The sequence below is a fragment of the Capra hircus genome, chromosome 7 (assembly GCF_001704415.2).
Source record: "Capra hircus breed San Clemente chromosome 7, ASM170441v1, whole genome shotgun sequence".
Lineage (NCBI taxonomy): Eukaryota > Metazoa > Chordata > Mammalia > Artiodactyla > Bovidae > Capra > Capra hircus.
The window spans coordinates 47,708,700-47,732,515 of NC_030814.1; the positions used below are offsets into that span (position 1 = coordinate 47,708,700).

A 23,816-nucleotide genomic window follows, 5' to 3' on the forward strand; every position below is an offset into this window, starting at 1 on the left:
GTATAAAAATCATTATGTAAAGTGAAAGAAGCCAGACAGAGGGGACAACACTTAACGTTCCATATACATGACATTCTAGAAAAAGCAAAACTAGAGACAGAAAAGTTAAATGAGTTGTTCCCAAGGGTGAGTGGCATGGGGATGGGACTGATAGCAGAGGGACACAAGGGACCTGGAGGGGCAAAGGAAACATTCTGTATCTTCACTGAAATGGTGGCCAGATGACTACATGCATTTGCCCAAGCTCATCAAGTTGTGTACTTAAAAAAAAACAGGTGACTTTTATCATATGTAAATTATATCCCTATTTATTCTCCCAAAGGTGGGAGGATATCAGTGGCCAAGGATCTAAAGGGTACTGGCTGAAGACACACACAGTTTCTTGGCACACATCTGCAATGGGCTGGGTCTGAGGAAACCAACCTACTTAGCAAAAAGCCCTAGCTAGATCTAGGGTCCAAATCCAGGTCCTGTCCACTCAGCTTATGTCTGTGTGAGTGCAGTGGGCTGACCTTGAGGGTCTTTGTTACCTGGAAGGAGGGATTATGGCCATTATGTATGGATATGAGCAGGAATAAAAACATGAAGTGAACAGTCTAAGAAGGGCTGAATGCTCTGCCTGAAGCCAGTGAGCAAGACAAGATTATAATGAATGAACACAGAACCAAAAATACAAGTAAAACAGCTTCTCTCCAAATCTTGGTTTTCTTCAATTCAGCTAATACGTTGTTTCATGAGCCCCTCATGCCAGGTACCATGTAGCATTCTCCCTAAGCCTCTCAACAGTCCCTAAGGGTGGCCCTCCCACCTGAGGCTGCAACAAGTAGGGTGAGGCAGCCAGCGCCTCAGGAAAGAGCTTGGGTTCCATAACCACAAGGCTCGTGTAAGCATCCCAACTCTGTCCCTTGCTGGCCGCTGTCCTGGAACAGTCACTGAATGCCTTTGAGCCCCTCAGGTCCAGTAATAACACTGATCACAGAAAACAGTCATCTTTCCCCACCTTCCTCCGTAAGTGTTGTGCCTCAACAGTGCCCCTTGAGGGCTCTGCTTTTAGAGAAATCTAATCTTGGCCCAGACAGTAAAGCGTCTGTCTACAACGCAGGAGACCCGGGTTCAATCCCTGGGTCGGGAAGATCCGCTGGAAAAGGAAATGGCAATCCACTCCAGTACTATCGCCTGGAAAATCCCATGGACAGAGGAGCCATGTAGGCTACAGTCCATGGGGTCGCAAAGAGTTGGACACGACTGAGCGACCTCACTTACTTAATCTTGTAGCCCACAAAGATTAGTTTTCAAATCGTCTTAGGGGCAGCTTGGATGGCTTTGCTTTTCCTCTTCAGTGTGACAAAAAGGAAGGGGAATCATCTCTTCCATGTCCTGACATCTATCTCGTCACTTCAAGAAAGGTGGGGGTAATACAAGTATTATCTCTTGTATCAGTCAGGGTTCTTCAGAGAAGCAGGACACGTAAGATGGAGATGCACACACATGAAAACATACGGGAGGTGGTGGGGGCGGAGAGAGGAGGAGACAGAGAGAGACACAGACAGGCATTGAACTTGTGTGATTGTGCAGGCTGGCAAGTTCAGAATGTGCATGGCCAGCTGGTGGCTGGAAACTCTTGGGCAGGAGTTAATGCTATAGTCTTGAGGCAAAATTTTCTCCTTCTCAGTGAAACAACCTCCATTATGCTCTTGAGGCCCTTCAGCTGATTGGACGAAGCCCACCCACATTTTGGGGATTATCTTTTTATTTAAAAGCAACTGACTGTGGACATTAACCACAACTACAAAATGCCTCCACGGCAACACCTAGATTAGTGTTTAATTGAATAACTGGGTTATTCAATACAATCACCCAACCACCGTGACACTGAAAACCATCACGTCTGTCCTGGGTGGTCCTCTGACATGCACAGAGAGGGCTAAGAATTTCTACTCAAGCTTTCAAGAGAAGCAGGAGTAGACTTAGGAAGAGCAGGATTGTCTAACAGAAAAGTAACTACCTGCCCCTTCTCAGGGACTCTCCACCCACAGGTGGGTCTGCTCTTCACACTACTCCCCCGGATGAGTTCTGTGACATAAACCAAGAAACCTTTTGACCTAAGATCCAGTAAAGGGATCTGAGTAACTGGGGGGAAAAAAAAGAGACAGAGAGAGAGAAAAACAAAGACACAGACTCCAAGTTCTCAAAAATAAAAAATAAAGCTCATTTATTAAGGAAAAGTTTAACACATGATCCGTGTGCAGAACCCAAAACAAAATCTTCCATGAGTTCCTGCATGATCCATATTTCTCCATGTACCATTCAGAACATCCACATCCACAAAGGCACATAACATACACAGGACTGTCTAGTTATCAAGACCTGCTGGATGGCAGTTTTTCATTTTCCTCTTATTCACACATTCACTGACATGGTTTACAACAGTCACATAATTTTATTGTTCAGCAAAGTTCAGTAAAACGAAACCACTTCCACAGCATCACCTTGATTGAAACAAAAGAACATGGCTGACAGCAGGCAACTTCACCATTACTTCCCACTGCGACTCTGGTAACCGCAGCTCAGCACCATTTATGTCCCCTGGCCAGGGAAAGACCCGGGGGTACAAAGGACAGGGAAGAAATGTCACAGGCTGATGCTGTGAGCGCAAACAGCTTTGCAACTAGCAGGACTGTCTAAAAGTATTAACCATGATTTCAATACAAACCGTACTCTTTCCTTTCCTCTTAATGGTCTTGGAGATGCGTAATGTACCTTGGAAAATTAAATTGTAAGGCAGACTTGGAGCCGACTCCTGTACATCAAGTCAAGCCTTTTTAATTTTATTTCCACTGAGGAGAAGCAGCTTTGCGTTCTGAGCTAGGTAGATGCCAGGGCTCACCTGAACATCCAAACAGCCATGAAATAAAACAAACTGATACAGACTCCCTTGCAGTGAGTAGTGAATAGAGAGAGCTGTAAACAGACATAAATTGAGATTCTGCACTTCCAAAACACATGAGGTGAACATGTAGTGTTAAACAGAGATGATGTTCTACAATTTAGGAAGCAAGAGATTTGAGGAAAAAAAGCCAGGCAGGAGAACAAGGAGGGGGAAAAGATTTTCCTAACATACCTGTTTGGAGATCATTACTTTAAGACAACTTTGCAAACTGCAAAGTTTGCCTTTCGTGGGGGTAGAGGGTAAACGGTGAGCTTTATCAGCCAGTGAATCTGACTGGAGAGGTGAGTGACAGAGGAGCCAAGCTGCAGGTTCTAGGCTAAGACACACCACACAGTCACATCCGTCTGGCCAGGGTCTGTGCACATGAAGGGCTCTTAGCAGCACAACATAAATATAAATAATGCCACTTGTGAATGGTACAACTTCTAGAAAAAGTGACTAGAGGATGCCAGGTCGTGCTGTTCCCAGCAAGAACCTGCATTTAAGGAGAGGTATACTGCCCGCAGGGAGTTGGAAACCTGCTCCTGATAGTGGCGTCTGCAGGAGGGAACAGGGGGCTCTGAGAAGCTACCTCTGGGCTGATGGAACCCGGGGCCACCCTGGGGAGGCTGGAGAAGGACACAGAGTGGAAGAGCACTGGGCCGGAAAGCCCTATTGTTTACCTTTGGTCAGAAAGATGTGGCCTCACATCCCTGCAAGCCTTTGCTCTTTTGTTCCCTGATTGGTCTCCTACTTATGCTGGGGCTTCTTCACCAGAGACTAAGGCAGGGCCCAGGGAGAGGCTGCAAAGAAGCAGGGAGGGAGCCCTGATCCCCGTGGGCAGCAGAGGAGTACGCTTCCCTGAGCTGGATTGCCGGCTACTTCTGTAAAAGAAAGGGCTTCCTCCACTACAACCGTCTGGCCAACCCTTTACTCGACAACTGACTGCTGTGCAGCTGCACAAGCAGGAAGGTCCCCATGGCATCCACCTTGCCTGGGTCTCCCGAAGTAGCCATGTGATCAGGCTGCCCGAGAAGACAAAGCACAAGAAACAACTGAACAGGGCCAAGGCCAGGCCAAGCTAGTTTCCTGAAGCCCCAAGGCTGCAGCAGTCTCTCCTACACACCAGATTCCCTGGGCAGGGGCCCTGAAGCAATAGACCTGGGGCCAGGAGACCTCAGGATCGTGCTGCCCAGTCATCAGGTCCCAGCATCCCAGGCCAGGTCTCAAGAGCCGCCTGGACAGGACTGCCTCTAGCAGTGCCCTAAGCACACAGAAGCCTCCACCATGGAAGCTGTGGGTGGGACACATGTCTGAGCCCCTAATACTGGCCTGCGCCTTCTCGCTGGAAACAAGAGTCAGGACTGCTCTGGAAAGACTGCTGGAGCCTGGGCTTGCAAATGGGAGCTAAAGGTTCTTGAAGTTACACTTTGGTAACCAGAAGTTACTTAGAAAGCTTGCGGTTCCAGAGGGCAGGGCCACTGCCACCTCCAGCTAGAACCCTGGTCACGTGAGCACCTGTGAGTGACCACCAAAGAGCCGAAAGAATGGGGGAAAGTGTTCACTTTCCTAAGGGAGACCAGATCACCACTGACTGCATCTTCCTAAGTGAACAAGTGATTAGGTAGGTCAAGTGTCACTGAATGAGAGTCTGGCTTTGGAACAGAAAAGAAAGAAAAAAGCTGGGGCTGTGAGGCTGGGTCCCAGCCCCCAGGAGCTTTGGTGACACACAAAAAGTAAACCCCTGATAAAGGAGTGCTGTTCTCCCCACTTTCAGGTAAGAGGCTGGCAGGGGTGGACGACAGCACGACCCTGTTACCTACACAGGAGCATGTGCATGTACCTACATACACACACACACACACACACACAGCTCAAGAGACGGAGATTCAGTGAACAGCCTTCTGTGATACCTGTCACACCAAGAGGGAAGAGGCAGCCAACAGCGCAATGGACATTTCCCAGCTCTCTCTGCAGTTTGTCCCCAAACCTGAAGGTTGACCTTGAGGTGAGTCAGCCCCGAGGCTGCCTCTTTTCTGATACCCAGGGAGGCATGCGGGGTGGGGGGAGAGGGACGAGGGCATGATTAGTGTTCAGAGCACAGGAGACCGAAGTCCCAACCAAGTGGTTCCATTAGAAGTCCAGATCCTGGAGGCAGCCCGGGGCTGGGCACTTGCCCACCCGCCCCGTGCTCCAGGGCTTGTAAACAACCGAGCACCACATGCAGGGTCGGACCAGCTGCTGCAGACTCGGGGAACTGCCTTTCACACTGGCCTCATCTTCTCGCTCATGGCAAGAGCGGGGTGTCCTCCTGGACGCGGCCGTGCCCTCTGTCCGTCAGGAGCTGAGGTGAGGGAACAGGTCTGAATGCACAAAGCGGCCGTTTTCTAAGCCTCCTATGGAGAGAAACCCACCCCACGTCGCCATTCTTCCCCTCCGCCTCGTGCGTCGGCAAACATCTCCTGAGTCCTTCCTGCCTTCTCAGGAGGCAATCAGGTTGGCTGACGGGAGGCAAAGTCCGTGACTCCCCACAGAGGTCCGCACTTCGATGGTCCTGACTGAAAGCTCCGGGGTCCTCAACCAAGGGTGCTGAGGGCCTCCGTAGACACCTCCTGGACTCAGTTTCCTCTCAGAGGGAGTAGTTGAGTGAGAGTTTACTGAGGAAGGAACAAGTCGCAAATAGTCCCAGATCTAGAGACAGAATCTAAAAACAAAAGCTGGTTTTAAATAAAATATAAATATTTTCAATTTGGCAGCACTTGATAGCTTTCAGCAGTTTGAGCAACTAAGATAACAGTATCGTGACCCATGCGAGGAAACCGGAGAGGAGGTGGTGTTGCCAAGGGTCACGGCAAGCCAGAGAGAGTGAAGGCTGGAACCTCTAGCTTTGGGGGCTGGTTTTCAACTACTAGGTAGGCTCCATGACTGGGCAGAGACTTGAATAGGCAGGAGAATACTGAGGTAAAACATCTGGGAGAGAGCTAAGAGGTGGGCCCGGCTTGATAAAGAAGGGCATGCCCACATTATTTCATCTAGGCTTGGCCCGGGCAAGGAGAAAACATGAGGTGAGAGACACTGATATTTTTAGATAAAGTGAATTGTGCAACAGGGATAATCTGGAGAGGTGGGTCAGAAGGAGAAAGGCAGGCAGTGAAGGGAGGAGGTGGGATCAGGGAAAAGAGGTGAAAAGTTCCGGATTAAAATAAGTACAAACGAACAGAGATGGCGCTGCCGCTAGAGGTACCTCCCACGCAGCAGCGAATCTGCTGCCCACACCCTACCCTGTCTTCATCCCTACCTGACCCAGGGTACCCAGGAGCCAGGAAGGGGTTCCCAGACAGCGACCTTACCTTCCCCCAGAGCCTGGACTCTACCTGAGGCTCTGGAGCCAGGTGCCGGGGGAACACACAGGGTAGAGCGGGCAGGTGCAGGGACGCACCCAGCCTGCTATACAAAGGCACTGGTGGAGTTGATGAAGATGGGAGCGCTGGTTGGCTGGACCAGCTCATACAGGGTCAGACACGTCCCTACCACAAAGCCCATGAAACCCAGGATGCTGATCAGGGCGTCCTTGACAATGGTGATGGGGCTCATGCCCTCCGAGTAGTAGGTGGTGATCTCCAGGAGGGGCGGGATGATGAGGGCCAGGGCACTGCTGCTCACGGAACCCACCAGGGAGATGACCAGGTCCAGGCGGGGGATGAGGATGGCCAAGATGCCTGTGGGAGAGAGGACACGCCTGCTGAGGACCACCCAGAGCTGGGAGAGGCCACCTCACCATCAGCAAATCTAGCAAGTCCATCTCACAGAAGGGGAAGCTCCAAGGAAGCCAAGACATAATCCAGCTCAATTTCTCATTGCGCAGATGAGAAAACTGATGCCTGGAGAGGTGGCCTAACCCGGGACTCAATGCAAGGTAGGCAGAATTGGGATGGGAACCCAGATCTCCCAGCTTCTCCTGTCACAGTCTGTGACTTCATCTTTCTGAGGAAAAGGAGCCAAATTACATTCCAGGGCAATCTGGTCCTACCAAAGGAGAGTGAGTGGAGAGCAGAAAAAGAGGCAGACCTTTTCTGAGCGACTGCTCATCTTCTTACCCCTGAGGGTACCTCCAACACAAACCTCTCTACTTGAAAGACAAGAAATGAAACGGTGGGGCTGGGGGGACCCTCGTTCTGAACAATCCCATGTACGCCCCATGGCATAGAGTGCTTTCACGCAGTGAAAAGAAGCAGATCTGTGTGCAGGCTGACCTCAAGAGTAAAGCCCCCTACGAAGACCATTCCTGTGTTAGGACAAGCCGGTGGCTTCCACACCTGACACTTAGCCCAGGTGTACGTGAGGAAGGTGCAACAGATGATAAAGATGAAATGAGGACTGCATGAGGGAACGCCACAGCTTTCCATAGCACACCAACACCTCTACCACCGGCCAGCTAGTCAGACAGTGCTGTTTAAATCCAAGCAGAGGACTTACTCCACTGCCCACTGACCCTACGACTTGCCCTAACTCAGCTCTCCACTTGGGGGACGGGTAGTGGTGAAGGCCAACGTTTCATAGGTTTATTGAGGATTATGGGCTCTGGAATTGGGCACTAGTGTTTGGACTCTGGCTCTGTCTTGAGTGACACATGGCTCTTTTCCCCAGTTTTCTTGTTGACAAGATGAAGATATAAAAGCTCCCGTCAGGGAGGTCGTGATGATCAAAGGAGGTTACACAGGCACTTAAAAGGCCTGGTGTACACCAGGCACACAATACAGTTAATATTATCAGTAGTGTATATTTCGTTGCTCATGGCAAGTGCACCGTTAACTTGCTAATAATCAAATTATTTTGATGAATCGTCTTCCCCGTTGCTGGGCTCTGGCCAGCAGTTCTGAGCATTGAGACAGTAATCCAGAGCACATCTATCTCCTCCCTGATCTCTATAAGAGACTCACACTGGACACAGTAGACTCACATTGGAGGGTTTCAATCCTACATTCATTTCATAAAGCAGAAGCGAGGTCCAATTGCTCTGAGGAAGGCATCACAGTGGTGAGACGCCAGAACGTCATAATCCTGTGCAGCCGACTGTACCCTCCAAATGGACTATTGGAATCGATTGCTGCTCCTTTGGGTGAGCGCCAGATGAAAGCAGTGGGCTGCATTTAGAGGCCAGGTTTTAAGAGAAACACTCACTTTTTTGCCTGGAACACCACTCCATGCGGGAAGGCAAGAGGCAGGCTGGGAACTGGGATGAGTAGAGCCACGTCACCCGTCTCACATTCACTCACTCTGCAGCCGTGCTGTACAATAACGCCACTGTCACTAGCTATCCAAATCTGAATGAACTCGGTCCCCCAGTCACACTGGCCACACTGCAAGGACTCAACTGCCACCTGTGCCTCATGGCTACTATCCTGGACAGCACAGACCTGGAGCACTCCCATCACGCAGAACGTCTACTGTCTAGCAGACGGCACTGGGAAACAACCACTCGCTGAGCTGAATTCGCCTCCGCTCCATAGGTACAGACCTCCACAACATTATTATGGTCTCTGTGGAAAGACAGCCCTGAAGAATTTACATGATAGAAAGTGACAGCTGGAACGAGGGCTCAAGCCCCTGATTCAGTAACATCATAGACCTGATGATCAAGAAAATACAGAATAGGATGAGCAGGAGGAGGGAGAACAGGGGATCCGGCAGATCAGCAGAAAGATCCTGTCTGTGAAGAACTGAGGGGTTCAGATACCAGATTAGCTTTCCCAGAGACACACACAATGATGAGGTAAAAATCCAGTACAGGTCAGCCCTGACCCCTCTCTGCTTTTCAGAGGACTCCAGACAAGGATTTTGAAGCCTGATAACAAAAGGAGGTACAAGGAAAATGAGTTTCAGATTTGCCTATGCTGCCCAGGGCTTTTCAACCCCAGGGCAATCCCTTCCTCTTTCTTTCTTCTACAATGAACCATCATGGCAATTATCTCGGAATACCCTCAACTGTTCTGAAGCCTTCAGAGTCTACCAAAGATATAAGCTTTTAACTTGCTCTGTAAGTTTAAAATAGTCTGTTTCAGCCTTCAGCTATTTCTAAATAGAGTTGATGATATCCCTCAAACCGTCAGGGTTGAGTTTGGAGGAAAGTTGGGAGTGTTTGTAGGTTGATGACAAAATGATGCTCTCATCACGGAAAACCTAAGACAACAAGAGCTGATCTGCTGTGTAACCTGGAGTAAGACACTCGCCCTCTCTGGGGTCTGGATCTCTCTGCCTAATGTTTAACCACACAGTGGTGGCTCCAGATATTTCAGTTCAGGTGAGCAGTGGGGTGGAAACAGCTGAGGCAGTCATCAGATCTGAGCCTTGGAGAGGCTGATATAAGAGTGTGATTAAGAGTCTGGACTCAGAACCTAGGCTCCAACCCACTACTGACCAGTCAGTTACTTAACATAGTTAAGACATCTTCCCTACTGCTAAATAGGGATGGTCAAATGAGATCATTCAGGTAAAGAACTTGGAGTACTACACACATAACAAAGGCCTCATAAATGTTAGCTAACAGCATTACCCATCCCTGCTCAGGAGCAGGCTGCATGTGACCTGGGGTGTGAAATCAGCTCCCATTCTGAGCCTTAGTTCATTTACCCATGGAGTAAGGTGGCTTCATTAACACTGGATGATCACTTGCATCGCTGAAATTTTAAGGAACTGCACAATGCAGATTTAGTCACCTGGGAATGTGTTCTGGAATATGTCCCTCAATTCACTGTCTGGGAAGTACCATGTGCTGCTCCAGAGTGGTACAGCTGACTGACAGGATTCCATCTTAGAAGACATGGTTGGGCCAAAAATGTAACTTCTAGCCCCCCTGCCCCTGACTAGGGCTTCCCTGGTGGCTCAGTTGGTAACGAATCCGTCTGCAATGCAGGAGACCCAGGTTTAATCCCTGGATTGGGAAGATCCTCTGGAGAAGGAAAGGGCAACCTACTCCAGTATTCTTGCCTGGAGAATTCAATGGACAGAGAAGCCTGGAGGGCTACAGTCCCTGGTGTCACAAAGAGTCGGACATGACTCAGCTACTAAACCACCAAGTAAGTAGCTCTGGTTTTGTACTATTAAAGGAAGTGTGAGTTATTCCTCCTGGTCCCCAGGATGCTCCAACCACTGAAAAGAAAGCAGGCGTTTATGCTGAGACAAGTACCTGGAGGAGACAAGTCAGAGGACCTGCCCAGCCCCTCCCAGTGCTGAGGGTCTGTCCTCTCCTTTCCTCTTGCATATTAGCCTGGAGGACAGATGGGTACTTCATGATATGAGCTAAGTGAAGTCACATGTGCTCCACTCTGATAAGAATTAAGTGAGAATAGAAACAGAAGCTTGCAAGATCAGAATCTTTTCTCAGATTGGATGGAAATGTTCCATTTCATCATGACTTTAAAATAGCAACCTGAAAACTTGTTCTTGACTTGACTACCGATATACAAGATAAGTATGTTTAACACAAATGTCCTTAATAGAGATATTTTTTAAAGGGCAAAATTTTAAAAAGCCAGGACCACAGGGCTGCAAAGGGAGGACCCTCTTCCTGTCCTAGCTTGACCGGATACACAGTTGAACCCTAAATGCAGCCCGACACTGGAGAAACATAATGAGGGGAGAAGGCAGGAAGAATGAACTTCCCATTAGTTAATACACTGGGGGAGGAGGAAGGGAGAGAGACCCAAACGGAGGGCCTTATAACCAAGGCCTCTGTTTACCAAACACCAGGCAAACTCAGTTCAGTTCAGTCGCTCAGTTATGTCCAACTCTGCGACCCCATGGACTGCAGCACACCAGGCTTCCCTGTCCAGGCAAACTAGATTTCACTAATTCCAGAGATGGGAATCGGGTACTCAGGAAAGATATGGGAGCAACTAAAACCTCTTCTAACACTGAATGTCTTTACTCCATGAGTTAAAGCCCTTAAGAAAGAGAAATCCAAGAAGGCAGATGCCTCAGGAAGCAGCCAACTGGGAATACCCTCTCCCTGTGCTCAGTTGCTCAGTTGTGTCTGACTCTTTGCAACCTCATGGACTGCAGCCCGCCAGACTTCGCTGTCAATGGGAATTCTCCCGGCAGGATTGCCGGAGTGGGTTGCCATGCCCTCCTCCAGGAACCCTCTCCCTACTCCCCCACAGAAAGAGTATCTCATACAAAGAGGGTCAAAGATAGCATACTCCCCACTGGCAGGCAGCTCCCCAGCCCCCTGCAGCAGCCTAGCTATGACATGAACAGCTTAGCTGTTGGCCCTGAGAACGGGCAGATCACATGATTAGTCAAGAGGGCTCCAATGGTATTGCAAAACATCTTCTCTTTGGGTTAAGAGACACTGAAAATGTGATCTTTTAACTGCTGAAGCAGCAGGAGGCCAACAGCCATGTTTAGAGAAGGAACTGACTGGAATTCTGAGCCTGTGGTTTTAGACCACAACAGAAAGAGTTGACTTACGCACAGAGCAGAGAAAGCACTTAAGAGACAAGCACACTGACAGAAAGCCCTTGGACACTTACAGCTCCTGTGTCCAGAAGTGCTTACTGCTGTTTATTACCATCAGTGTAGGTGAAGCTCACCTATGTGGCTCTCAAACGGCTAGAAATCTGTCTTTAAAATTAATAACACTCTTGAACAGAATGTATAATTTCATTTAGTGGGAGTATAAATTTTAAAAACAATACAAAAACAAGGGAAACAACCTACATGTCCAGTGTTAAAGGAGTGGTTTCGTAAACATGATCTACCAATAAAATGGAATATCGTGCAGTCATTAAAAAATATTTCCAAAGATATGTATAGTCATGAGACAATTTTAAACAAAATGCCAAAGACAAAGTCACATGTATATGAGGACTGCAATTATTTATAAAAAGCGCCCATGGGGATTACACAGAAGATAAAACACAAAAGTTATTTTAAGTCACTGGGATATTGGGAATTGCTTTTTCACTTACTCTAGATCTAGACAATCTTCAAATGCTTTTATTACATTAACTTTTTGGGGAGCAATATTTTGGTAGGAATTTAAAATCAAGCTCAGAGTACTAGTGCAGAATGACAGAGTTTTAGACATGAAGTGAGGGGATCCCTTTCACATCTTACAAATGAAGACACTGAGGCCTCATGACCGACCCCGTGGTGGGGATGGGGGCTCAGAGCACAGTTAGTGCTGCTGTTCTCTTTCTTTGTAGCTGCAAGACTGAGATGTGTGGGAGGCCAAAAGGGGTGGAGAAAGCCACTTTGTTTGGACCTGGAAGCTTCCTTCTCTTAAGAGTCTGGCTGCTTGGACTGCTTTATATTCTAGGCTGTGATAGATCTCTTAACTGAGATGGTTGTGCTGCTATTCTGTCTTCATTAACAGGTTTATGACATTCTCATACCTAACTGAAATAAAATGTGTCATGTGCCAAGTGCCACAGCAGATCAGTTCAAACCACTGGAGGACAGGTTAGTAGCTCCAAAGGAACTACTCTTTGCACATTTCCGGCCTCTTTCAGGTGGAGCAGCCTCTCCCAGCCTCTCCTTCTACACAAGGTCTGGACATAAGGTGATCTGCTAGGTCTGCATGGCCAAACATATGGGCTGGAAGAAACTACTGTCCCATATGAAACTGTAACAAAATGAGCACCAATCTCTGACATGCATATTTTTCTTTCCTTTCCTCTCCAAAAGTGTGCAATAAAGCATCAAAAAAGCAGACATGGTCATCTTTGGCAGATGGGGAAGAGTGGTGAGAAAGTTGAATTCTAAGTGGAAAAAAAAATGAGGCTGAACCAGATTTTCCTGCTCCCTTGGGGATGGAGAGTGAGCAGGTGGAGAGAAAGCTGGGGAGAAAACAAGAAAATAGCCCAAATAGCAATCAAACAAGCTGCCATTAAAATTTATGACTGTAAATGAAAACAATCAGTTACATCAAAGATCTAAAATCATATACCAATTAACCTTCGGCCAAAGGATCTGAAGTTACAGAGATAAAAAAACAAAATGAAGTCAGAAAAATGCAATTAAGTTGGTGCTACAGTAAAATGCCGCTCCCGAATCCCACAATAACTTCAAAGTCTCCAGGGAAGGCAAGAGAGGCTGAGCACTCAGAGATGAAGGGGTTGCACCCTTTAATAGGATGACAATGCAAAGTCAAGTCACAGGAGACCACAGGAGAAGGGGAAAACAACCCAATGTGCTTAAAGATCAAACGCAGCTCTTATCCTCTGAGCGTCACACTGCAGAAGGGAGGTGAGACCCATAGACAGAGCTAGGAAAAGCGAAGTGAAAACCGAGAGGCATTTAAGGATAGCAGGAGGTCTGTGAGTCAGGACTGCTGGCTGCCGCGGGGTGCAGTGGAGAGGAACCTGGCAGGAAGCGAGACATATGCTACCGGAGGCTGAGCCAAACTTGAGAAGAAAATGGGGCAGTGAGAGGAGCCAGGGCCAGCTCAGTGCCCCAGCTCTTCCAGCAGGGACAACACATGTACACAGACAGGCCTGCTTTCTCTATAGTAACCACTCTGAAACAAAGCCCATTATTTGAGCTATCCCTATCCTTTCTTCTAGTACCCCTTGGATTCAAGAATCAGGGCCTTAGAGTTGACATTATGAACACCGTGCACTTAGGTGCTGTCTCCTCAACACTCAGATCTAATTTCTCTGTAGAGGAATTATACATGCTTGATCAAAGCCTCCAGGGTTGCCGGCAAGAAACAGTAAAATCTAGGAGAGTGCAAGCCTCTGATCTCACCACACATTCAGGTGCTTTACTCAAAAGTCATAGCTGTACCCTGCACATTCCTTCCTTTCAATCACTTTGGGGCAGCAGTGGCCTGCAGGCAGTGGGCTGTTTTCCAGGCTGGTCTAAGGAGATAGCCCAAAGGGCTGTCCAGTGAAGAATATGAGGGGTCAGATTCCTGGTTTCCTTCACCTCTCTGGGGCTGGTGAAACCAAGGTGTGCACTCTGCTACCCAGGTCCAGCCTACAAGAACGCCTCAGCAGGCGAGCTCCCCAAGATTAAATAGGAAGGTCTTCAGGTCTCAGCTCCAGTGAGTTCCTTCCATGCAGACCTGGGACACTGAGCTTCCACCCACTGCCCCAGAAGTAACATCAGGAAGGTACCTGTAGGTGGCTGGGGGAGGGCCATCCTGGGATGGGCACCAGTCTGCTCCCCACATCTACGTAGGTGGAAGGAAAGGATGACAGCCTCTTGTTTGCCCTGCTCTTGCTAACAGTCAACCAATGAAGTCATTTCAAACCTTCCAGACTATGAGTGCATGTTAGACAACTATCACATCATTCATCCCTAAAACACTCCATTCTGGTCCAATGAACAAACATCGTATATTAACACATATACGTGGAATCTAGAAAGATGGTACTGAGGAACCTGTCTGCAGGAAAGGAATGGAGATGCGGAAGTAAGAACAGACCTGTGGACACAGCTAGGGAGGGAGAAAGTGGGACGAATGGAGAGATCAGCATCGACATATATACACCATCATGTGTAAACTGGCTGGTGAGGAGTTGCTATATAACACAGGGAGCCCAGCCTGGTGCTCTGTGATCACCTGAGGGGTGAGGGAGGGGAGGGAGGCTCAAGAGGGAAGGGATACATATATAATTATGGTTGATTTGTGTTGTTGCAACCAGAAACCAATACTCCGTTGTAAAACAACTTTCCTCCAATTAAAAAATAACTTTAAAAAAACCTATTAAAAGAAATACCAGCTTTACTCCAAATACAGAGGCTTGGACCGCATACTTTAAGGAAAGTTCCAATATGATAAGCAAAGATGTCTCTTTTCCCAAAAACGTAAAAGTTAAAAAAAAAAAAAAAAAACCTAACCATGGCCAAAAGAGACATCTATGATTCAAGCATTTCAATTTGGAAAGAAACTGCAAATCTCTTAAAATTTAAATTAGATATTAGAGACCAATATATTCAAGAATTATTTTATCAACTTCACAGGAGCTTCAAAAAAATAATTTATTTTTGAATTATACCAGTTTTAACCAAGAACAAATACGGTGCTATCTTGTCTCTCAGCTCACACTCCTGGGTATGTGGTCAGAAGAGAGGAATTAAACACAAAGTGATAAAGCAAACACCTAGGGTAGTCAACAGAAATTTTCTATGAAACAGATTTCAGTGAGACCACCATCCAAAAGTATTTAGAATAGTATCAAGCAGTCTCAAAATGCAATCCAAGGAACAGACTGTCACACTGGAAACACGATTATTTGAAATAAATAAAGATACACCTGCTATCAAAGAACTTACAGTACTCATTATGCGTGTGTGTTAAATGGATCTCTTTTAAACTTCTGCCATATTTCAGACAGAATAATAATTGCACCCGTTTACTAAGCATCATGACCACTGCCATCACATTTTAGGCTGTCTCTATAAAGAAATCACCACTCCCATTACTGTATGCTTTAGAGCATACCTATAATCAATTCAGTCCCTCTGCAGACATGCCTCAACTCTGATGCTGAGACAGCGCCCCAAGTTCCCTGCTCACACAACACTGCCTACGACACAAGCCTTCCCTCACAAAAGCCCTGGGGACTGGGGCCCTCTGGGGAGAAAACAGACAAGGTAATGATCTTGTCTTCTACTCACATGTCAGACAGACCAGCACGGTGCGCACGGAGAGATCTATCACCAGTTCGCAATGCTCAGGCCCACGGGCCACAAAGAAAGGGATGATGATCTCGGCAGGGACATAGAACTGGAGGGCGTAGGTGAAGAAGATGCCAACGGAGTAGAGCAACTTAACTGACTGGTACAGCCTGCAGAGAGAGTCGAGACACACTCAGAGCCAGCTATGCACACTCACATACCCAGCAGTGAGACTGCAAAATGGCCCTGTGGTGACTTGGCCACATCTCTCCAAGTTATAAACACGTCTCCTTTGGATGAGCAATTTCAGGTCTAGGGATTTATCCTATAGGTATACTTGTACATGCATACATAAACTTACAGTAAAAATATGTCACTGCAGCTCTAAGTCTGAAAGATTAAAAACAGTTCCAATGTTAATCAGGAGGGAATTGGTTAAATAATCATGGCACCCCAATGTGCTCAGGCATGTCTGACTCTTTGTGACCCCATGGATTGTAGCCTGCCAGGTTCCTCTGCCCATGGAATTTTCCAGGCAAGAAACTGGAGTGGGTTGCCATTTTCTACTCCAGGGTATCTTCCCGACTCAGGGATCCAAACCATGTCACTTGCATCTCCTGGATTGGCAGGTGGATTCTCTACCGCTAGCGGCACCTGGGAAAACAGGCATTCCCACAGAAGTGTTAAAAAGTAGGAGAAAGAACTCCGGTGCTGATATGAAACTACCTCCATGACATACAATGAAGTGGGAAAAAACATGAAGCCGAACAGTGTTGACAGTACGGTACCCACTGTCTAAAATAAAGGAAAAAGAAGGAAAAACACCCCCTTTCAGACACACATACATGTGACATTCCTATATACGCCAAGTATCTTGAGGAGAAAACACAAGAAACTGGCAATGGTCAACCCCGAAATGGAAAATTGTAAAACAGGGGTCCTGAAGAGGCAAGTGGAAACCTAATATTTTCTGTACGCCCTTTGAACATTTGGAATCTTTTCCACAGGCATATAGCCTTTAACAAATAAAAACAGAGACCAACATGACATTGTAAAAATTAAAAAACAAAAACTTTTTTAAAAAGCAAGGAAAAAAAGGAGTAAACAGCAGGAAAAAAAATACAATTCAAATGCAACAGGCATTTCACATCCTTCCCATCCAACTCAGTGCTCCCTAGAATCAGATGGTGATCACACAGAATGAACAGACAGGAACAAAAGCCATCTTTCCATCCCACTAGGGCTGGCTACTATCCTACCACTGCTTCATGGGAGGCTTCTCAGAGAGACTGCTAACCTACCACGGGACACGTCTGTCTTATCCAAGACCTAGGACAGTGAAGAGTAGAAAAAAGGTCTGATCAGTAAGTATTCAGATTTGACATGCCCATTAAAGAGAAGGCCATCCTGCCCCTAAGCAAAGTTCCACTTCAAAGACCCTCATGCATTACCAGCAAGAAACTGCGGCCTCCCTCCCTTGCTGGAAGTCTTTTAAAAGTGGTGATTATAGGGACTTCCTGGTGATCCAGAGGTTAAGACTTCACCTTCCAGTGCAGAGGACGTGGGTTCAATCCCTGGTTGGAGAGCTAAGATCCCACATGCCTCAGGGCAAAAAAACCAAAACATAAAACAGAAGCAATATTGTAAAAATTCAATAAAGACTTTTTTTAAGTGATTATACTGTTCATGGTGTGCACTGACTTTCTCTGTGGTTGAACTTAATACCTAGAAGATGTTCTAACGCTATAAGCAGGAGAACACCCTGGGAGAGACTGAGACTGACAAAAGGTCTTTTGCTCCAAGAATACATAATTAAAAACCCTTTGGGAAAAAACCAGCTAGCAGCTCTATAATTAAACTCAGTGCAGCCCCAAAGCCTTCTGGAGTGCTGAGAAGTCTAGATTCAGGATAGCCACCTGCTGGGACAGCTAAATAAATCATACCCGAAGAGAGGCAGAAAGATTAGGGGAGCTGGGGTGGAAACATCAGAGGAAAGAAGACAGATGCTCGCCTATGGCTTCAGATTATGTCGGCTGCTTCTGCTGCTCCTGATCCATTTATCTTCAGTTATGCTGAGCTACTACTTGACTCTTCTCTTTTGAAAGGGCATGAATATTTGGAAATTGAAAAGCAGGCATTAGAGGGAAAGAGAAAGACTTTTGAGAGAAAACAGCCCACTTCAGGGTTACCACTTGTCTGCTGATCAGGGTGACCAGTATTAAACACTGATCCTACTGAAAAAACATTTTTCTCAATTTCCTCAGTCAGTCCTTGTACAATGCCTCACCCATCAGACCTCTAAAACCAGGCCGACCTGAAAGGTTATTCTGATCCCTAGGGCATTCGACAAGCTTTATAGCATCTGCTCACGGCTGCTGTTTGCAATGAAATTTTAATCTTCCAAAAAGAATTTGCTGCTTAGGACACACCCTCTGACATTTACCTTGTCAGGAAGGATTTCAGTATGTCTTGGTGTTTCTCTGCAATACAGCAGTCATGACTTAGGGAAAGTGAGATACAGAAGAGTTCCCAGCCCACGGGGAGAGGCTCCACCTGCACCTGCACACGGAGCAAGCGGCAGTCTTGGGACAGGCACAGCAGAAGCTGGGGACCAGGCAAGTTTGCCCTCCTTTTTCCTGGTGTATCGGGAAAGGTTCGAGGTCCGTGGACTGGATGCTTGACCCTTCTGGGCTCAGATCTCCTGGGAGAAGTGGCCACCATCAGTCAGTGGATCAATCAATCCACGAGGCATCTGTCTCCATCAGAATGACTCATCCAAAGTATAAAGCTCAGCACCAGCCTACTTCTCCACGGTGACAGTACAGTAGTACCAAGCTCACGGATGTTATTTGATCTGCATGACAATTCTGACAGAAATGACTAGGCTTAGTTCCCAGAAAGGGGAACTGGGGCAGTGGGAAGCTGCGGCCTGTCCAAGGCTATAGAGAGCTGGGACATGGCGGACCACCTCTATCCTCTGTGTTCCAGTGGCTTCCTGGTGAGCTCTCCTCATTTATAAATGCCTCGCCGTCTCAGCACTTAGTCCTCCCTTTTCGTTCAAAAAATTTTCACTTGGTTTTGACTGTATGCCAGGCATTGTGCCAGGGGGCTGGGGTAAAATGAATGAAGCTTATAATGTAGGGAGAGCACAGCATGGGTAAACAGACAACTACAACACAATGGAATAAGAATTAGGACAGGATCCTCATCGGACCCCGTGGCAGCAGAGAGGAGGGCCACTGACCTAGACTTGACGCGTCAGTCGGTGAGACATTAGAGGATTTCTCAAACAGAGTGACTCCCAGCATGAGGCCTCTTCACTGAGAAAGAGCTAGATGGGGGTGGAGCTGTGCCCTCTCGACAGGGGACTGCATGATAGGACTGAGGGTTAAATGGCTCCCACCGCAACAGGAGAAGAACAGATTTGAGGGAGAGTCAGACTCAGGCAGGGAGACCAGCCAAAAGGCTTGATGGGCAGCCAAGGAGGATGGTGCTGGCCTGGAGACTGGGGGCAAGAAGCGGCTAAAGTGAAGTGGGCTGATTTAAGAGACAGGAAGGAGGAAAAACACACATTATGACCCTCATTGATTTTTTTTTAAAAACCCAGTGCTCCTAGGATTCCTTCCTCCCCTACATACCAGCAGTTGGGCAGGTTGAGGGTTATGCTGCCTTGGATGTTAGCTCCAAATTGCAGGTAACCCAGAATCCCCAGGCTGATGTAGAGGGCAGTGACGATAGTCATTCCCACATAGAGGATGAGAGAAAATTTCTTAGGATCCTTCATTTTGTTTTCAAGGGGTAGAACCTAGGAGAATAGTGAGAGATAAAAAAGCACCATTAATGGTCAACAACAATAATCAAGTAATATTCTCAGAAAAATGTAACCTCTCCTTATTCCCCCAGAATTTCCCCAAAGCACATCTGTTTTTCACTAGACAGACAAATGTAAGCTGTTCATCAGACGTTATGCTTGCAAATTCTGGGAGATGGTGAAGGACAGGGATGCTGTAGTCCATGGGGTCGCAAAGAGTTAGACACAACTTAGCAACAACAACAACACTTGCCGAGCTGGAGGAGCTTTGGAGCCTACTGTCTAAGCAGGAAGTCCCAAGAGGTATCGTGGGCAGGCCCGGAAGCCAGGACTCCTGTTGCAGGTTGGCTCTCTGCCTCCTGTGGGTTGGGAGTGCTTTTTGCACCTTGAATGCAGGTGGACAGCTCCCAACAGGCCCTCTTGCATCATGCCCACTCAGCATGATGAGGAAGAGACCCAGCAGTGGCCCAGGCCAACTGTTACCTCGACTGAGATCATAGCTCTGCTAACCTGTCCTAAGAACGCAAGATGCAGGTCAAGGAAAACTGCCACTCCAGTTCCCAGAAACTGTTTCCTTACCTCAAAAGGGGTGGGCACTAGCAGTGACAAGTGAAACCTCCAACTTAGAGAAACTGAGGTGTTAGGGGTGGCATGACTTAATAGAAGATCCCGGAGGCTGAAGTCTGCGGAGATGTATAACAAAACCCAGTTTTCAGACTCCTATTTCAAACCACTGACCCTGCAGCCTCCTCCCTCACAGTAGAGGATTTTAACATTTGCTAAAGCCAAGGAAAGGCCTCTTATTTGCAGTTTTTTTAATACTTAACATTTTATTATGAAAAAGTTTTAAAAATTATATTGAAGTATGGTTGATTTACAATGTTCTGTTTAACTTCTGCTAAACAGTCATGTGACTCAGTTATACATATACATATTCCTTTTTGCAACCTTTTCCATTATGGTTTATTACAGGATATACTTCCCTGTGCTATACAGTAGGACCTTGTTGTTTATCCATCCTACACATTATAATTTGCATCTGCTAATTCCAAACTCCCCATTTCCCCCACCCGCCACCTACACCACCCCCAGTAACCATAAGTCTGTTCTAATTGTGAGTCTGTTTTTGTTTCATAGATATGTTCGTTTTAGATTCCATATATAAGTATCTTTCTGACTTACTTCACCTAGTATCATAATTTCTAGTTGCATCCATGTTGCTGCAAGTGGCATTATTTCATTATTTTTAATGGCTAAATAATATCCCTGTGCGTGTTTCTGTGTGTGTGTATTCATTATCCATTCATCAGCTGATGGACACAGGTTGCTTACATATCTTGGCTATTGCGAATAGTGCTGCTATGAACATAGGGGTGCATGTATTTTTTTCAAATTAGAGTTTTGCCTGGGTATATATGACATGTATAACCCATGACTGCGACTATTAGATCATATGGCAACTCTGTTTTTAGTTTTTTGAGGAACCTCCATACTATTATGAAAGGCATTTTATGAAGAATGGTTCATACAGGGAACAGGGAAAAGACCAAATGTGACTATGACTACCTTCATGATCTGCTATCAACCGCACCTGGCTGGGCTGTTGCAGGAAAAGCAACTTAGGGAAACATCTAACTGGCCCCTTCCTCTGTCTTTGATCTTGTCATTATGCCCATTTTCCACAAGGGCCTCTGGCCACCAGACAGAGCACGTCTCAGCCAGACACACCAGCAGACAGCAGACACCATGAGCCTGTTGTTGGCCCACAGCTACGGGGTACATCACAGCTCTGCATCTCCAACTGACCTTCAGCAATCCCCCACACCAGATCAAGGGGCTCAAGCTTCAGTTGATCCACAATCCAGCAAGAAACAGTTTCTAAGCTTTCCTTTGGTTTCTTTCTATGGGGAGTCTTGGGAGCCGGAAGGCAGGGAACCCATCTCCTCCAGGCCAGCCAGTCTGGACCAGGGGTGCAGGAACACAAGAGAGCACGGGAAAGCTCAGTGAGCCCAGAGCTTTTCCTGGTCACGCCCAACAACCCTCAGATCCGGCCTTAGAGTCAAAACAGCCATATCTCTATTTTAAAAAGAGGAAATACGGACCAATCACGAATTAACAGATAATGCCGGTAACAGAATGACTCTCCATCTGAGCCGCTGCTGATAAAATGAAGCAAAGAACAACTTCTGCCCTGTGCTGTTAGGGAGAGCTGATAAATTCAGCACAATGTTCCTTAAGAACACAGGGTCCCCAGGCATCTTTCCACATTCACTCAGCCTCTTCTTTCCAGATCTGAGTGCTTCAGAGCTCTTTATCCTACTGTAATATGGGGCCCTTCAGGCCTCTGCCTGAGCAACAAGGAAACCATATATGTTTGTGAATCAAGGTGAGATGTTCTTCTTGGGCAATGAGAAGCCCCAAGAGCAAGCACCAGGGAAGGTTTAAAACCTCAGAACAGTCACAGACACATGATCACTCAAAAAGTCTCTCCCATGGTGTTAAGAGTCTTATTAATATGTTCTATTGACACCATCAGGGCAATTCCTCAAATTGTGACAAAAAATGTCCACCTCTGAGGTTTTCTTAAAAGTGTATAAGGATGCTCACCTTATATACTTTAAAGAAAACCTAGATAGTACACCTGAATGAGAAGGAAGTCCAAATGGGAGGGTATATGTATATGTATAGCTGATTCACTTTGCTGTTTGGCAAAAATTAGCACAACATTGTAAAGCTCCAATGAAAATTAATTTTTAAAAAGCGTGTAAGGTGATAGGGCAATCAAATAGTGACAAAAAGATACTCCATGAAAGAACTGTCTTCCCATTTCCTAAGCCCTATGCTAATAGCTTTCTTCAGAAAAGAAATCTGGACCTTTATTATGAAAAACACAAGTAAAAATCTAATTAGGTACACCCGAGGGACAGATTCCTCTCTTTAGGGGAAATTGGTGAAATAGCAGCAATGATGGAGGAGCTGAGCTAAGAGTGAAGGCTATTGGTTACAGCTCAACAAAGTTTCAGGGCAGAGAATTCACTCATATGTTTTTTGATTTAATGATAATATCAATATTATTATTAATGAAAATAAAAATTATTGAATGCTCACCACATGTCAGGGATTATGTGAAGTACTTTAGACATGTCTCATTTACTCCTAAAAACTATTAACACTAGGCTCCCTTTACAGAAGCATACAATGAAGAATCCGAGAAGGCAAGACCTTGCACAAGGTCACATAGGTACTCTTTGGCAGAGTTGAGCCTAACCCCAAATTGGTCCAGCTCTAGACCCTGCATTCAAAACTGTCACCCACCACTGCTTATTGCACGCACAGGAGATGAGTGTGCAATAGAGAGGCTTGAAGGCAAACAAAAACTGGAGCTAGGAAACTTCAGTGGAGTCTCTGAAATGCTGTTCATTAAATGGCCAATAAACCTTAAAGATAATTTCTAGGAGCATTTCCTCAGCATTCCTTAAAACGGACCTTAAGGACACCAAGGGCACCAGAGAATCACGATGCATCTCTTACCATCCCGATGCCTTCAAATGCAAAAATGGCCGTGCCAAAGAACAGAGGGTAGGTCTTCCAGGAAGCCACCAAGGGGAGGTGGCTGGGGTCTGGGATATTCTGAAAGAGAGAAAACAAAATAGAGCAAAGGCTATACAGAAATTCATTATTTCAACCCCAGCATCAGACAGGTCAAACTTTTCCTAAATCTAAGATTCTCTTAAGGGAAAAAGTATGACACTATGACATAGGAGAGATAATTTGGGGTTGTGTATAGCCTTTCTATTTTTTCCTTCAAGCCAAGAAAAGTCTACTTGCTTTGGGGAAACTCAAATGTTAGAGACTATATAAAAAGAATCACATTCTTTCACTAGGTGTTCCCATCTTCAGAAATATAATCTGACAAGGAAAAGATGATTAAAATATGAAGAAAATTGAGCAAAGCCTTTGAATGGTAAGCAACAGCAAGCCTAAATGTTCCTGAACATCTGTCCTGTTAGTGTACTGCACATCAACTAAACCACACTACTGCACTATTTCAAAAAGTACAAAGTGGGGTAAGCAGTACATGAAAAACTGCTAATGACATAATAGAAAATATTTTTAAAATCTATATATTTACTATGATACAACTACATAAACATTCTACACAGATACCGCTGGAAGAAAAGGTGGTAGGTTTTTAGATGAGTATTTTTCTCTTTCATCTCTACTTTCCTCTCTTTCTTTTTTCAAAAATTCAGTGAATCAGTACTTGGAAAATATTATTGACAGGTACACGACAGCACAAAGGGGGGAAATTAGCAAAAACAGCACTTTAAAAAGAAGGCAAACAAAAACCAAGGCAATTGATAACAGCAGGTACAATGTAGCTAGATGGCTGACCAATGGCAAGATTCTCCAGTGATGGCCGGTATCGAAGGAGCAGGACTCAAGAGA

The 23,816-nt window shown here is 46.2% G+C and overlaps 1 protein-coding gene across 9 annotated transcripts in view; it reads right to left on the reverse strand.

Annotated features, from left to right (window-relative positions):
• LOC102191423 (proton-coupled amino acid transporter 1) overlaps nucleotides 2,186-23,816 on the reverse strand; it is a 58,404-nt gene continuing 36,773 nt past the window's right edge. For 4 of the 9 annotated variants that reach the window (XM_013965702.2, XM_013965703.2, XM_013965705.2 and 1 more), the window contains 4 exons: nucleotides 22,899-22,997; nucleotides 19,195-19,361; nucleotides 15,557-15,726; nucleotides 2,186-6,648 (listed from right to left, as the gene is read on the reverse strand). In XM_013965702.2, the coding sequence (XP_013821156.1) occupies nucleotides 6,377-6,648; nucleotides 15,557-15,726; nucleotides 19,195-19,361; nucleotides 22,899-22,997 (708 nt within the window). In that variant the 3' untranslated portion in view covers nucleotides 2,186-6,376. Of the gene's footprint in view, nucleotides 6,649-15,556; nucleotides 15,727-16,128; nucleotides 18,258-19,194; nucleotides 19,362-22,898; nucleotides 22,998-23,816 lie in introns of those variants that run through there. The other 5 variants (XM_018050132.1, XR_001918289.1, XM_018050133.1 and 2 more) reach the window with 5 other exon arrangements.